Source organism: Bidens hawaiensis, unplaced genomic scaffold, assembly GCF_021521415.1.
Source record: "Bidens hawaiensis isolate Kalapana, Puna unplaced genomic scaffold, B.hawaiensis_p1.1 tig00030549_1, whole genome shotgun sequence".
NCBI classification, from domain to species: Eukaryota; Viridiplantae; Streptophyta; class Magnoliopsida; order Asterales; family Asteraceae; genus Bidens; species Bidens hawaiensis.
Window position 1 is genome coordinate 142,145 of NW_027495104.1, and position 15,058 is coordinate 157,202.

Here is a 15,058-nt window from a genome sequence, read left to right on the forward strand (position 1 = left end):
AACCACGTCTTGATCTTCTTCTCCGGCTGGTTGGGATCTGCAATGACTTTTTGGGGGTGTGGAGGTGACCGCTAAGAAATCTCCAGGATCTTTTGTTCACAGACACAAAAATATGGTGGTGGCTCTTATTGAGAATAACCAACCCCTAATAAGGAAGTGGAGACCTCCTTATATAGGGAGCCTCATGGCCACCATCATGGTACCCTAATGGGCCTAGCCCAGTTAGGGTTACCTTCACAAAACCCCCTCAGCCCAATAACATTGTATTAGTCCATATAATAAAATAAGCCAAACATAATAAATTTAGGGTCGTAAAACCAGGTTTAGTACCATACCCCTACAATTTTCTCACTCAATTTCGTTTTCCCCCGCCGGACCAATCCTCTCTCTCTAGTTTCTCTCTCTACATCTACATCACAATTACGACGCTTATTTGCAAAGAGTGTAAATGTTACTGCTGCTAAAGACGAGACGGAGAATTTTGTGGTTGAAGTTAGAAACCCTGGGTTTCTGTTGCCTGTGAAACTAAGCTTAAGCTGGCTCGGTTGTGAATGAACCGATTTTTAGATTCAAGCGTTTTGAGCATCTCTAATTATCAATATCATCTCACTTTAATACCGTCTTTCATTTAAGAAACACTATTATGAGTTTTAGGTTCTGGGATTCTTTTTATCCTTTACCTAAATGGATAAATGCCTAAAAGCTTACATTATGTATGATTTTGCATAAAACATTACTCTTTTAATTTCTTATGGCTGTTATGTATAAATATTTGTATATTTGTTAATATCTTGTTCTTCGTGTCTCTTCCAATTTCTTATGGCTGTTATGTATAAATATTTGTATATTTGTTAATATCGTGTTCTTCGTGTCTGGTGTGTGCTTTTCTTATGCCTTGTGACTTTGTTAAGTTAAAGGTTTATCCAACATGGGTACACATGATGTAACAATTGTTTTGGTCATTGGCAATAACACTAATTACATTTTACAACTCTATATTGTCACTAATTTTGCAATGCTCACACTCCCATTAGCATCATTTTATAGTATTGAACGCTCGGGATAAGATAAAATAAAAATCAACTTGAATTGAGAATCAAAATACTTTATAAACGCATTGTCAATCACGTATTTTCAATTAAAATTTGAATCTTGTGGTAAACAATTATGGTTAATAAAAAATGTAAAAGTAAATTTACATTTTCTCTCTCTTGAAATTTTTAAAAGTTAAAGAGTGTAAAAAAATTGCAAAACAATTTTTTTTTCGATACTTTGTATTAAATTAAATACATATATACATCTCTTAGGCTCCTTTTGTTGTATTACATAAAACTTATTAATACATATATACATCTCTTAGGCCTATAACCACAACATTTAAAAGAGTCTTTTGTATAGTATTAGATAAATGATCAACTTATCCTCAAAAAATAGAGGCACAAATACAAGACAATCTAAACCCATGAGATCGAATAGAAAGGAAACAAACCAACTTTAGGCTAGTGCCACTCATGTTTTGTGAATTATATGCATCATTTAACACTTATCGTAATACGTTTTCCAAGTCATTATCTTATAAGTTTATATTTGAGGGACACATTGCATACCTTATTTACTTATATTACTTTAATGTAACTTGAGTGTTCATAGGTGTGTATGCTTGACGCTAGTTTGGATGTAAGAAATTTAACCAGAAATCTAACTTTTTTATATCCCAATGCAACTAAGATGTATCAAGTTGGAGATTTATGTGTCTATTTGTCATGCCTCAATCTTTTACTATGATAACATTTCTGCACTTCACCTGTCCCACGGTCCGGTGGATCGGTGCAACATCAAAGAACAAAACATGTAGCAATGTCTTACCAAAATATATTCTGATTTTGCTCAGGTTTAGCAATATACGTGATACCTTACTAAGTATCCCAATAAACGCTTTAAATCAACTGTGCCATAAGCCATATATATGTGTGTAAATTTTGAATGCAATTTTCACGACTCCTCTATTCCTCTGGTAATTCCTTATAAGCTCTTGTGTCAATATATTGTCAACAATTTGACGACAAGGAAAAAAGCACTCATTAGCACCCAATTATGGATTTCAAGGCTCCTTTAGTCATATTATATAAATCTTACTATAACACATTTGTAAATTAATATGTCTATAACACAACATTCAAAAGAATCTTTTAAAAAGTATTGGAGAAAAAATCAACTTAACTTCAAACAATATAGGCATTTATACAAGATGATACAAACCCAAAAGAAGTAAACTAGGAAGTAGGGGCGTCAATTTCTGACATGACCCGAAACCCAACCAAAACCTGACACGAAAAAATATAGGTTTTGGGTCGGCTGTCACGCCCCGTTTTCTTAAAAATGTCAACCCAAACCCGACACATTTAAAAAACAGGTCAACCCGAACCCGACCCGTTAAAAAGTGGGTTGACCTGTTAACCCGTTTAACAATCTTAGAAAACCTAATATTTGTATTTTATAGATAAAATGTTTTAAATTTTACGGTTAAATACTTAGATTTTTAATATTTCATATATCAATTAACTTTTAAAAGTAAAACTAATTTCTTTTTACACAATTTATATATACTTTTTACTTATAATAATTTCATTTAGTAGTTCTAATTGTATATTCTCTAGTTATTTCCGTTTGTTCTTATTTTTAATTAAATATGTGAATCTAAGTTTGTTAACTGAAAATGAAAAATAAATATACAAAAACAATTAGATTTATCACAAATTATTAACAAGTTTTATATGAATAAGTAATAAATTATTTAATTTAATTTATTACTATGTCAATAGATAATACTCATATTCGTATGTGAATGTAAAATGGATTGACCCAAAACACAACCCGAACACGACACGAATTTAAATAGGTCGACACGACCCGACACGAATAAAAATATGGGTTGAGTTAGGGTTAAAGAATCTCAGCACGCTAAGCCACTAACCCGAAACTCATCAACCCGTTAACCCACAAGCCCGACACGATTGACACCCCTACTAGGAAACCGATATATATATTACCCGTTTCCTAGTTTAACAATTTTCGGATTTGTATCCTCTTGTATTATATGAGAAGTAGAAAACAATGAAGTCTTGCTCGGTCATCAAGAATTCGACGACGTCATTCAAAGAGTACGATAATGGTGATCGGATAAAGTGGTGGCGACCAGGATGACAAGAACGCCTATATTGTCGCTACTCAAGTGACGAGGAACAAAAGCATTCTCACTCATTAGCATCAATTATAGTAAATTAGTAAATTAGTAATCTAGGCTCCTTTTGTCGTATTACATAAAATCTTACTAATGCATTTGTATAGAATTTTACATAGAACAGGCCTTTAAGGCTATAATCGCAACATTCAAATGTGTCTTTTGTAACTTATATCTTCAAGCAATAGAGGCATAAATAAAAGACTATACAAACCCAAGAGAGTAAAAGTTGAAAACCGATAAGTACAAAAATTACAAAATTATCAGTTTCCTAGTTAACTTTTTTGGGTTTGTATCATCTTGCATTTATACACCTATATTAGAAGTTGAAAACGACCAAATCTTCCCCGGCGATCAAGAATGCAACGACGGGTCAAAGAGTACGATGGCGGTGATCGAATAATGTGGTGGCGAGACGGTAGTCATCTTTTAAAGAAGTCTTAAACCGCCTCCACAAACATAATTTCCTTCGTTTTGTTTTGTTTAACTCTAAAGTATTACTAGCAACATTTATAATAAGTGATACAAAAGTCCATCTTTCTTATTTAAATAACTTAAATGTTCAAATGATGCTGTAGCATCCGAAGATATTTAAGTTTGAATTTTGAGATTAATTTCAAATGATAACATAACATTCGAAAATCTTTTAAGTTTAAATTTTAAATTTAATTTATTTATTCACTTTTAGTTGGTTTACGTGTTGACAAATCATAAAGGTATTAATTTGTAAATATGATATTTCGATTGGTATATATTTTTCTTTTAAATTCATTGGCGTATTAATTATATGCAATACAACTTAAAGAGGGACAGAGTTATAAAGGTGAACTAAGCGGAACAAAAGATGGAGCAGACACAGAAGCCAAATTGTAGCGGGTTGGTGATGGCAGCGGTACCGAAGCCGCCGGTTGGAAGACCGGGAAGAATGGTGCAGCATGGGCGGGAACACCGTTCTTCCGATCCTCCAACTGGCGGGACCATTTATTCTTTCTTCTTTCATGGAGTTGGCATCATCAACATAACTATGTAGTATTACACACTACAACATCATATATAAATAACATATATATGAGACATACAAAGTGATACAGCGTATCTAACGACTGATCTAACAATTTTGTCACCTGTTACATAATGAATGATTTTAGCATGAGGACCCATAATGTCAACTCTTATGTCACAAAGAATAATACAGCATAACCTACAAATACTTTTGCATGTTCTTAGATCATGAATTACCAGGACACAAAAACATGCGTAATTCAAGACGAACCGACATCAACAACGTTAGAGCTCTTCACCCGAGACCTGCTCAGTTCTTGGATTCCCAACCACTTCCGTATATATTCAAATACAGTTTCATCTCTTAGTAGTGGCCGGTGAGCACCCGGGATTCCTACTCCCTCTATTGCGTCAAATCCATCTGCCTGTAGATCACATTCCAGTTCCGGGTCAATGATGTTTGACCAGATTATTAAACATTTAAACACACACAATATATATAATACTAAATGCAGGGACAATACCATTGCTGACTCAGCTGGGACCGTTCCATCTCCATCCACGTATGAGTATTCAGGCTGCACAAAACAAACAGTAAACACTCAATGTTAACGGATTGAAACAGGTTCAGGTCAAACGGTTCGTTTTGAATGGTAATTGATGGATCTGAGTGGCTTACCAATGTATGGCATATTTCAGACGGGTCGTTAATTGGATCCGTTTCTGAACCATAACTACACACACACATTTCAATCAGAAAACACAAAATAGTACGACATTATGTTTTTAAATGCCATCTTTGTCAAACATACCAAACATCAAAAGGTGTATCCCATGATGTTCCATAAATGTTGTAGAAATCAATCCCTTCGGGTAGCTGCACATTGTTTAACATCTTGCGTGTGGTAGCAGCCCATTTGTAGATATCTTGATTGAATGGTAACGGTATAGTCTTCTTGTTGTATTCAATCTGCCACGGTTGAACAAGACAAAAGAGTTGACTTCTAATTACATGTGGTCATTTGACTTTTTGGGACGATTTACTGACTCGGAAAAAAAGTTTTAAATCTCGGGTTGTTCGCTTTTAGGGCCAGTTTACGGACTCAGGATAAAATTTTAGATCTCAGGTTTTTGACTTTTTGGGTCAATTTACTAACTCAGAAAGCAGTTTCAAATCTCGGGTTTTTGACTTTTTGGGTCAACTTACTAACTCAGAAAGAAGTTTCAAATCTCGGGATTTGACTTTTGGGGTCAACTTACTAACTCAGAAAGAAGATTCAAATCCCGGGTTGTTGACTTTTTGGGTAAACTTACTGACTCAGAAAGAAGTTTCAAATATCGGGTTCTGAAGTTTTGGGTCAACTTACTAACTCAGAAAGAAGTTTCAAATCTCGGGTCATTGACTTTTTGGGTCAATTTACTAACTCAGAAAGAAGTTTCAAATCTCGGGCTTTTGACTTTTTGGTTCAACTTACTAACTCAGAAAGAAGTTTCAAATCTCGGGATTGGACTTTTTGGGTCAACTTACTAACTCAGAAAGAAGTTTCAAATCTCGGGATTGGACTTTTTGGGTCAACTTACTAACTCAGAAAGAAGATTTAAATCCCGGGTTGTTGACCTTTTGGGTTAACTTACTGATTCAGAAAGAAGTTTCAAATATCGGGTTCTCACGTTTTGGGCCAACTTACTAAATCAGAAAGAAGTTTCAAATCTCGGGTCATTGACTTTTTGGGTCAATTTACTAACTCAGAAAGAAGTTTCAAATCTCGGGTCATTGACTTTTTGGGTCAATTTACTAACTCAGAAAGAAGTTTCAAATCTCGGCTTTTTGACTTTTTTGGTCAAAGCAAGTACCTCATTGTCCTTCAATGCTTCTTCAAACAGCCCCACACACCCAGATATGCCATATGTTGCCCTTTTGACCGAATCTTGTTCGTTTTCTGAGTTATTTCTCCATACCACAATTTCAGGTTCCTTTTTCCATTTGAACTCTGGATTAGAAAGCATCTCATATACAGACGGACATTCTACCAACTGAAAACACAAAAAAAAAAAAAAAAACTTAGACGGTTTCGTTTTTAATAGCTAATTATTTTCTCAAATGAGTCAAAATCATTATGTTTTACCAGTTGATGCATTGACCAACTTTATACAAAGAAGTAGCTTTCAAGTCCCTCCACAAATTGTAATCCGGTTAAAAGGGAATCATTTATGCATCCTGGTGCACCTGATGCGCATATACGTAAACATTAGCTAGTGCAAATTAGTTACTAATTCTGAATACTATTGTAAGTTAAAACAATCAATATTATGGCAACAAAAAGTGAAAAGAAATGTAGTTATACCTTGGAAAGGAGTTGCAATAGTTATCCACTTATTCACGTACTTAGCGAACACCTATAGCAACTAGACATGTGTCATGTTCTTCAGTCACTATGAAGTATATATGTAAACAAGCCAAGCCAGGTTGGGCTCGATCTCAAAGTTAAAGATACCAGTAACGAGCTGAAATGTTGAGCTCGAGCTTGGCACATAAAGAGCTCGAGACAGCTTGTGGCTCGTCGAGATAACTCCGTTATTTTAAATGTTATGTTTTTACACATGTTGAGATCAGGTACAAATCACCTTTAACATGCGAATAGTATGAAGCAGAGACAAAAGAAAGTGTGTTGGCAATTTCGTAGAAGAGTAATTACGAAACGCCACCATGTGGACTTTTTCTTCACTTCGTATACTCCGCATCGTAAGTGTGATTTGAATTATACATACATGTATGTATGTGTGTGTATTAAAACTTGGGATATAATTTTTGTATATATATATAATTTAGGCTTTAAAAAGAGCTGAGCCTGAGCGAGTTTGTTTCGAGCGAGCCACAAGCTTTTTAAACTGCCCTACTATTAAGTACATTGTCATAAATACACACACAATGAGAATATAAAAGAAGGTAATCGGGCGTATGGTCGTACATCAGAATGAAGTGATATGAAACACGAAACTAACAATCCGCCCATCGAGTGTGATATAAGGTTGACTTTTCTACCCCCCGAAGCTTTATATGCTGTCTCCAACTTTTCCTTGAGGCCGTTCATTGATTGGTCAGTTCTGCCATCATTACAGTAACAACTAAGCTGACATGCTGATGTGTCTCAAGGGGTGTTTGGATGTGCGATTTTTAGTAATTATGTCATACTGAAACGCACATCCAAACACCCCTTAATTACTGAAAGCTAAAGTGTTAAGTAAAGACTAAAGTACCTATTGCTTTGGCGAAAGTCATAACCGTATCCAAACAGTGTGGTTCCTTTCTTGTATCCACAATTTACAAGCATATCAATCATGTCATGAAAATGGTATATATCCGTCACGTGTAGACATTTTATCAACTGAGATGCCACAAAATACAAATATGCATAAATAAACAAGACAACCATTCTTGAAAGCAATGAATAATATTATTAGACAGAAACATACATATGAGGGATCCAAAATATCGATTGCATAAAGTCCATAATCATCTTGTGGAATAACAAGATCAGAACTATCATCCAATGCTTCTGTGTAGCCTGTAATCCCAAAACAATGAATTCCCATATTCAGATTATGGATTGGCACTAACTGAAATAATCACTTTCTTAATTAGCACAAAATTTAAGTAATCACTATTCACTAACTTGATTCTTGATTACCAGTAGCACTAAACTGATATGATCACAATTCACATCACAAAATATAACTATACAAGAATCCAAAAGGAAAAATACAGAACTACTGCCCAGTAAAGACATAACAACAGTAGATGTGCAAACGAGTCAAGCCAAGCCTGAGCTCGACTGGAGCTCGGTTCATGAGTAGTTTTTAGCCGAATTTTTTATACGTAGCGTAATTTTACCCGCCTCAGCCGAAGATTTGAGCCACCCCTCTTCGTTTTTGTATATCTTTATATGTAATTCACCCGGCCCCCTAGGCGTGCTTTCGTTTATTATTTATTAATTAATTTCTATATATTTGTAATTGTTATTAGATATATATATAGTTATTGTTATTAAAAAATCATATATAGCAATTATTAAAAAAATATGTATTAAATATAATATACTAGTTTTTATCCCCGTATTACGGGGTTGTTTTACATTATTCGTTTCTAATAGTTATATGTTTTTTTGGATTTTAATTTTATTTATTGTAAGGTTGTTGATTATTACTTAGGATTTAATGATGACAGAGTTAAAGAAATAAATAAGATGTTACAACCCGGTTTGAAACTATCTGGGTTTGATGAGACCATGACCCACTTATTTTTTTAATCATAAATATTTTAGATGATTTTCTTATCAAAAATTTGGTGTGATTAGTTTTTTATTTAATGAGAGATCTTATAACCCGTTTAAGGTCCGATGCATGAAAAGTCTCAATTTACAAGTAAAGCAATCTGAAGTCATTTACTCAATTTAGGAGGTTTCGTTTATATATACTCAAGATTTTTTATATAATTCATGAGCTCAGCTCGAGCTCGTTTACTAACATTTTAGCTCGAAATCAAACCCAGTTCAAAACCTACCAAACACTAAATATTTAAGAGAGAGAAAAAAGAAAAAAAAAGGAACCAGTATGAGGATTGTAAAGAGACCATAATCTCTTTCTGAACTCCAAATCAGCAAGAAGAATACGGACCCAGACACGGGTCGTGAACCCGAGCCAGCTCTTCGGCTTGAAGTTCAAAATAGACCCACCGACGCCGCTGACCAGGACTACCGGGTCAAGATCTGCCACGTCATCACCACCGGAGCTCTGATCACCATTTTCCTCCGCCCACCATGTTGTTCCTCTGATCTGGGAATTGATTAGTAGTTACTAGTTACAGTGTTATTATATGTATATGTATATGTATATGTATGTATATATATATTTGGTCATTGTGTGTTATACGTATTCACGTATTCACAATTGTGTCCGGCCTTTTAGGCCATTGTGTTATACCAATTCATCATTGTTTTTTTCGTTTCAAGTTATTATGTAATATGTATTAATCATTGTGTTTTATGTATTAGATAATTTATTGTTATTTTATCGTTATTTTTACATATTATTATTACACAACGGTGTTATTAGTATTTAAAAAACATAATGATGAGTTGAAAGACACAATGACGAACAAAACACAATGATGAAAAAAGACACAATGATAAGCGAAAAGACACAATGGTGTGCGAAAAGACACAATGACGAAAAAAGACACAGTGATAAGCGAAAATACATAATGGTGTGTGAAAAGACACAATGACGAAAAAATACACAATGATAAACGAAAAGACACAATAGTGTGCGAAAAGATACAATGATAAACGAAAAGACACAATGGTGTGCGAAAAGACACAATGACGAAAAAAGACATAATGATAAACGAAAAGACACAATGATGTGTGAAAAGACACAATGACGAAAAAATACACAATGATAAACGAAAAGACACAATGGTGTGCGAAAAGACACAATGACGAAAAAAGACACAATGATAAGCGAAAAGACACAATGACGAAAAAAGACACAACGATAAGCGAAAAGACACAATGACGAAAACAGACACAATGATAAGCGAAAAGACACAACGGTGTGCGAAAAGACACAATGACGAAAAAAGACACAACGATAAGCGAAAAGACACAGTGACGAAAAAAGACACAATGATAAGCGAAAAGACACAATGGTGTGTAAAAAGACACAATGATAAGCGAAAAGACACAATGGTATGCGAAAATACACAATGACGTAATTTTTGTTTTAAATTTTATATAACAAAATCATACTCATATTAAAGATAAAAAAAACGTTTGTTATTATGATGAATTTTTTTTTTTTTTAAAATATCATACGAAAAAGTTATAAACGTTCTAAAATGATGGGGGTATTAACATGTGCATTGCATGTGGAGAGAGAAAATGTGTACAATTACCTCTATACTCTTTTCCTTTTGGTCCACACTTGACACATGTCAATTATTTATGGCTTCTCACACTTCTCATTTTTGTAACCCTTTGTAGAATAACTTGACCCGAGATAGATATGTTAAGAAATAAGAAGTGAATCAAATTGTATTGGTGGGATATTCTAATTATATGAAAATAACAATTTATGTTTTGTGTATATCTTTAAATTACTAACTATTCAAATTAAAAGTGTATATTAAATCAAATTAAGAATTTAGAGACTTTCATGTCTATATGGTTTATTATAACTCGTATTTGTTTAGCTAATATAAAAATAAATTTAAGAATTTAGAGACTGTCATGTCTATATGATTTAAATATATACACTTTATGTGGTAACTGGTATCTTGTTCGTATAATCTATGTTATGATAAATATGTTCTAGTACTAAGTGAAAAGCCATCCACATACCACATATTCTGACTTGTACACATAAAAATGTGTAAACGTATACATATATGGACCACATGTGAAAAGACACCAACATTTGTTGACTTTGTTTGCATGAAGTGCTTTATCGAATGTAAGTGGATCAATAGTTGTAGATGTTATTTTAGGACGAAAAGAATGTGGCGTGATAACATTCAAATTAATCGTATATGTGTTACGTGTTGTGAGTCTTAAAAACAGAAAAATACAAAAAAGAGCGTGGAAAGAAGAGAGTGTTCACAACACTTAATAACAGAAGAATATGAAAAAGAGATGTAGAGTGAAGAGAGGGGTTTCTTTAGTCAGGTGCAAGGTTATAAAAGTCGTTAGGCGGACCTTAGGCTACCGATTAGGGAGTTGGGATTCCTTGGCCTTAGTCGAAAAGTACTCGGGGTTGGCTCACCAAGAAAGCAGCCTAGGAGGGGATTACTCATTGAGTACTCTACGCCTATGCGCGTTTTTTACAACAATGATTAGATGCATGTATTACAATGAGATACAATAAGATATTTATAAGGTAAAACTTAGGAAAGAAGTTAATTTGTATTAGGAGTTGATAACCACAATATTAATATATTTATAAAAATACGCACCATATACTTTAGATTATTCGATATTTCTTTGTCACACCCCGCTGAAGCGATAATAGGAGATGCAACAAAATAAGGTTTCACAACACATTGATTAATGAGGATTACATTTCATTTTTTAACAATCTTGTATCAAATACAAGAGTTTGGCACTAAGCCAATATTACACCCCAAAATCGTTTATTAGGTAATTGTTTGTTTAGTGAAATCGAACAAGTATGACAAAATCGAGTATAATAACCTAGGGATTTCGGTTATAATAGCTGGAGATTGGACATGATATAATATCAAGTTACTTAGTTTGGGCCTCAAGTTTCGAGATTTGGGTCGGTTTAGGAAAGATCTGGCATTGAACGAAAATTAATAAACAAATTGTTGAGCTGGCGTCGATCGAGCTACGCGACCGACAGAGCACATCCCCTTCGCGATACGCGACAGGTTGAGACATTCCAGATTTCCCAAAAAGTCACTTTTAGTCCCTGAAGTTTTATAAAAGCGTTTTTTTTACCATTTTAAGCGATTTTCAGAGTTTCTAAGAGTTGTGTGAAAGTTATAAAAATATAACATAAGTTAAACCAAGTTAACTAGCAATAAATATAAGTTTCATTTTAATACGAAATATCTGAATTACATTCTCGAGTTGGGTAAACGAATAGAAATTCAAATACGGAAAACCCGTAATGTTACGGTATGCGTGCATGTGAAAGTGATGCCCCCCCCCCCCACCCCACCCCACCCCATGATTCGCTTGAACGTCTGTAGGTTTGGACCAAGTAGCTAGACTTGAGCTCCACATTCGCCGCCTCATCCATGACCTTCTTGTCCGTCCTCCACAACCACCACCGCCTCACCGTTACTTCAGCCTTATAAATCAATAATGAATCCCACTGCTTGTATCAATAATAATAATAATAATAATAACAGTCATTATTTTCTCACTCAATTTCGTTTTCCCCGCCGGACCAATCCTCTCTCTCTACATCTACATCACAATTACGACGCTTATTTGCAAAGAGTGTAAATGTTACTGCTGCTAAAGACGAGACGGAGAATTTTGTGGTTGAAGTTAGAAACCCTGGGCTTCAGTTGCCTGTGAAACTAAGCTTAAGCGATCAGGCCTTCTTCCTTTTAACATTCATCGCCTGCACGGTCATTCCTATTTCCTCATCCTTTATACTAATTATTATTATTATTTATTATTATTATTATTATTATTATTATGTTGAAACAAATTATTAAATCAACTGGATTTTGATGTTTGTTGTATGCAGGCTACGGCATCGTTTGTTGGTTTTGTCATGTCAGCTGTTCCAGCACTATATGTAAGCCGTTTTTGCCTTTCATATGTTACCATTTTCATATTCACTCATTGGTTTTATCAGCGCATATTCACTCATTGGTTTTATCAGTGCACCATATCAATAGTTTCCTGCAATCTAGTTAAAAGGTCATTTGTTGCATGTTAGATGTCTGGTTTGTATGGATGAACGGTATGAGTTTTGCACGTATGTTACTGATAGATGGTAAGAATAGGGTTGATTCCAATATGAGTAGAATATTATAATCAAACTAGTTTTTAGGGGATCATTCTTGTTATAATATTTTTTTTATGAAGAGACATGTAATAAAGTTATAGTGACTTTGGTAGACTTGTCACAAAGATAACTTTTTTTTTTTTTGCTGCACTTTGTCAGCATAGCATGCTTTTATTAGTTTAGAGCATATGCAGTACGAATTTCATTGACCAAAATTCCTTCATTGATGACCTTTCTTTGATGATGTAATATATTAATTGTTGTTTTTTGGAGGAATGAGGAACAATTTAAGTAGTTGCCCCAGTTTTAACTGTTGATAATAGTGCATTTGATCATGAAACTTTAAGGTAACAGTGCTGAGGCTGGCAGAGGTCAATTGAGAAGTCTAAAATCAATAGAGCACAATGGGGCAAATGCTAAGCACTATATGTTTGTGATGCTTAAGTTTTGACTTAAAAAATTATTGAAATGATCTTTTACATACATCTGAATTAGTTATATCAGAGATTTGCTTCTTAACACTTCGTTACAATTAGGAAGGCCCCCTTTATCGAGTTATCATGAAGTGCCCTGTAACAATTTTTAACCCATTTGTAGTATTCTAGTATTATGTCAAAAGAATAATAACTTACTAGACTATTAGCAGCTACGTTTGGTGATAACATTGTTTTCATTTCTGTATACTGATGTTGCTTTAAAGTATGTCATTTCTTGTCCGCTTAATTTTGCTTAATCACCACTTCACCATAGCAAATTGCACCACATATGTCATTTCTTGCCCACTTAATTTTGCTTAATCACCATAGGATAATGCACCACATGGTTATGTTTGTGCAACCACATTATATTAGGAACTAAAATAAGAGCCAGGGGTATTTTGGTCAAACTAACATAACTGTGATTTTGTGACAGGCAATAAGTAGAACTGCAATTGCTGTTGCAAAGTTAGCAGATACCGCTCGTGAGGAGCTTCCTAGTACCATGGCTGCAATCAGGCTTTCTGGCATGGAAATCAGTGATCTTACCCTCGAGCTCAGTGACTTGAGGTTATCGTTCTCTCTTTTATTTATGTGTATTTTGCGTAATTTTAATAACAGTCAAACACATGTTTTATTGTTAACCTTGAAGCGAGAGCCTGATTTAATGCATCATCTTAACTTATGAACTCAGCCAAGAGATCTCTGATGGTGTAAATAAGTCGGCTCTAGCTGTGCAAGCGGCAGAGGCTGGAGTCAAACAAATTGGTTCATTGGCTCGACAAAAAACTATGTGTATGCATTCAACTCATATTTTAATTTTTGTGAAAAATATTATTGCAATTGACATTCAATAACTTTTGACATGTGCTTTATTTAGCAATGATCGAGGAACGAGCAAACCTTCCTGTGATCTCAATACAACCGGTTGTTGCTGGCGTGGCCAAGAAGACTTCCCGGGCTGTGGGCCATGCTGGTAAAACATTTATGAATATGATATCTGGAGGTGACTCCACGAGTTTAGGAGATGAAAGAATCGACATCTAACAATTTCAATATACATGTTCTGCTTTGCAAGCTATAATGCATAAACCTTAAACCCTGATGGAAATGTTTGTTAAAATAAACAAGTTAGAATGCTTTTGTAGCTGTAACAAACCACATTTTTGTAGCTGATATTCCGTCGTTCCAATGGATTTAATAACAATGAAGGTTTAATCTCATATCTTTTGGTTATAGTAGATGAGTTTGACTTTCAAAAAACAGTAAAAGGTCTTTTAATCTTAAATTAGAGTAAACTGTCATTTTTTTTGTATCTAATTTGATCATTATTGCTACTTTCATTCAAAATATATATTTTTGTCTTCTGAATACAGAGTACGCTATTGTTTCATTTTAAATTATGATAGTTTACTCTTAAAATTATGTCAGAATTTTTTGAAAAAACAATTCAATGAACTTTAGGAATTGACCAATTCTGATGGGGTAGTTGAACCCACAATTTTTAGCTGGAATGTTATTAGATTTTGGTTGCCCTTTTCTTATTTCTAGCAACTTGCAAGCTTAGTCGGCTTCAACCAACTTTGACGAAAATTTTCAAACGAACTGCTAACTACTATACAAACCGAGATGAGGAAACCAATTTTGTTTTATTGGCCTTGGTCTCAAAACACTCCTAACATACTCCTAATCTTAAATCATTTTGTCCACAATCGAATTTGAACGCTCGCCACTTTAAAGATACTTTACCTTATCACAGTTCACAACACCTTGGTAGCCTATTATTTAAGTTAGCTGC

At 34.2% G+C, this 15,058-nt stretch overlaps 1 protein-coding gene and 1 pseudogene across 2 annotated transcripts; one reads left to right on the forward strand and one right to left on the reverse strand.

Annotated features, from left to right (window-relative positions):
- Positions 1–4,479: 4,479 nt before the first annotated feature.
- Positions 4,480–9,079, reverse strand: LOC143580715 (phospholipase A(1) LCAT3-like; annotated as a pseudogene). Its single transcript, XR_013143705.1, has 11 exons — positions 8,851–9,079; positions 7,718–7,809; positions 7,502–7,629; positions 7,213–7,348; positions 6,589–6,640; positions 6,370–6,470; positions 6,098–6,277; positions 5,056–5,213; positions 4,923–4,977; positions 4,768–4,821; positions 4,480–4,668 (listed from the first exon to the last, which is right to left on the reverse strand). The product of XR_013143705.1 is annotated as a phospholipase A(1) LCAT3-like (transcript).
- Positions 9,080–12,261: 3,182 nt separating this feature from the next.
- LOC143580716 (uncharacterized) lies at positions 12,262–14,479 on the forward strand. Its single transcript, XM_077063666.1, has 5 exons — positions 12,262–12,398; positions 12,521–12,571; positions 13,697–13,830; positions 13,955–14,055; positions 14,141–14,479. Exons 2-5 carry the CDS (start codon positions 12,548–12,550, stop codon positions 14,305–14,307), a joined length of 426 nt encoding a protein of 141 aa, XP_076919781.1. The 5' UTR covers positions 12,262–12,398; positions 12,521–12,547; the 3' UTR covers positions 14,308–14,479.
- The last annotated feature ends 579 nt before the right edge of the window (positions 14,480–15,058 follow it).

What these genes read in the sequence shown, in the direction of transcription:
- LOC143580716 (XM_077063666.1), top strand. Translation starts at nt 12,548, where the DNA reads ATGTCAGCTGTTCCAGCACTATAT. An exon ending in CAGCTGTTCCAGCACTATAT is followed by an intron (nt 12,572 to 13,696) that starts GTAAGCCGTTTT and finishes ATTTTGTGACAG; the next exon opens with GCAATAAGTAGAACTGCAAT. An exon ending in GGCTCGACAAAAAACTATGT is followed by an intron (nt 14,056 to 14,140) that starts GTATGCATTCAA and finishes TGCTTTATTTAG; the next exon opens with CAATGATCGAGGAACGAGCA.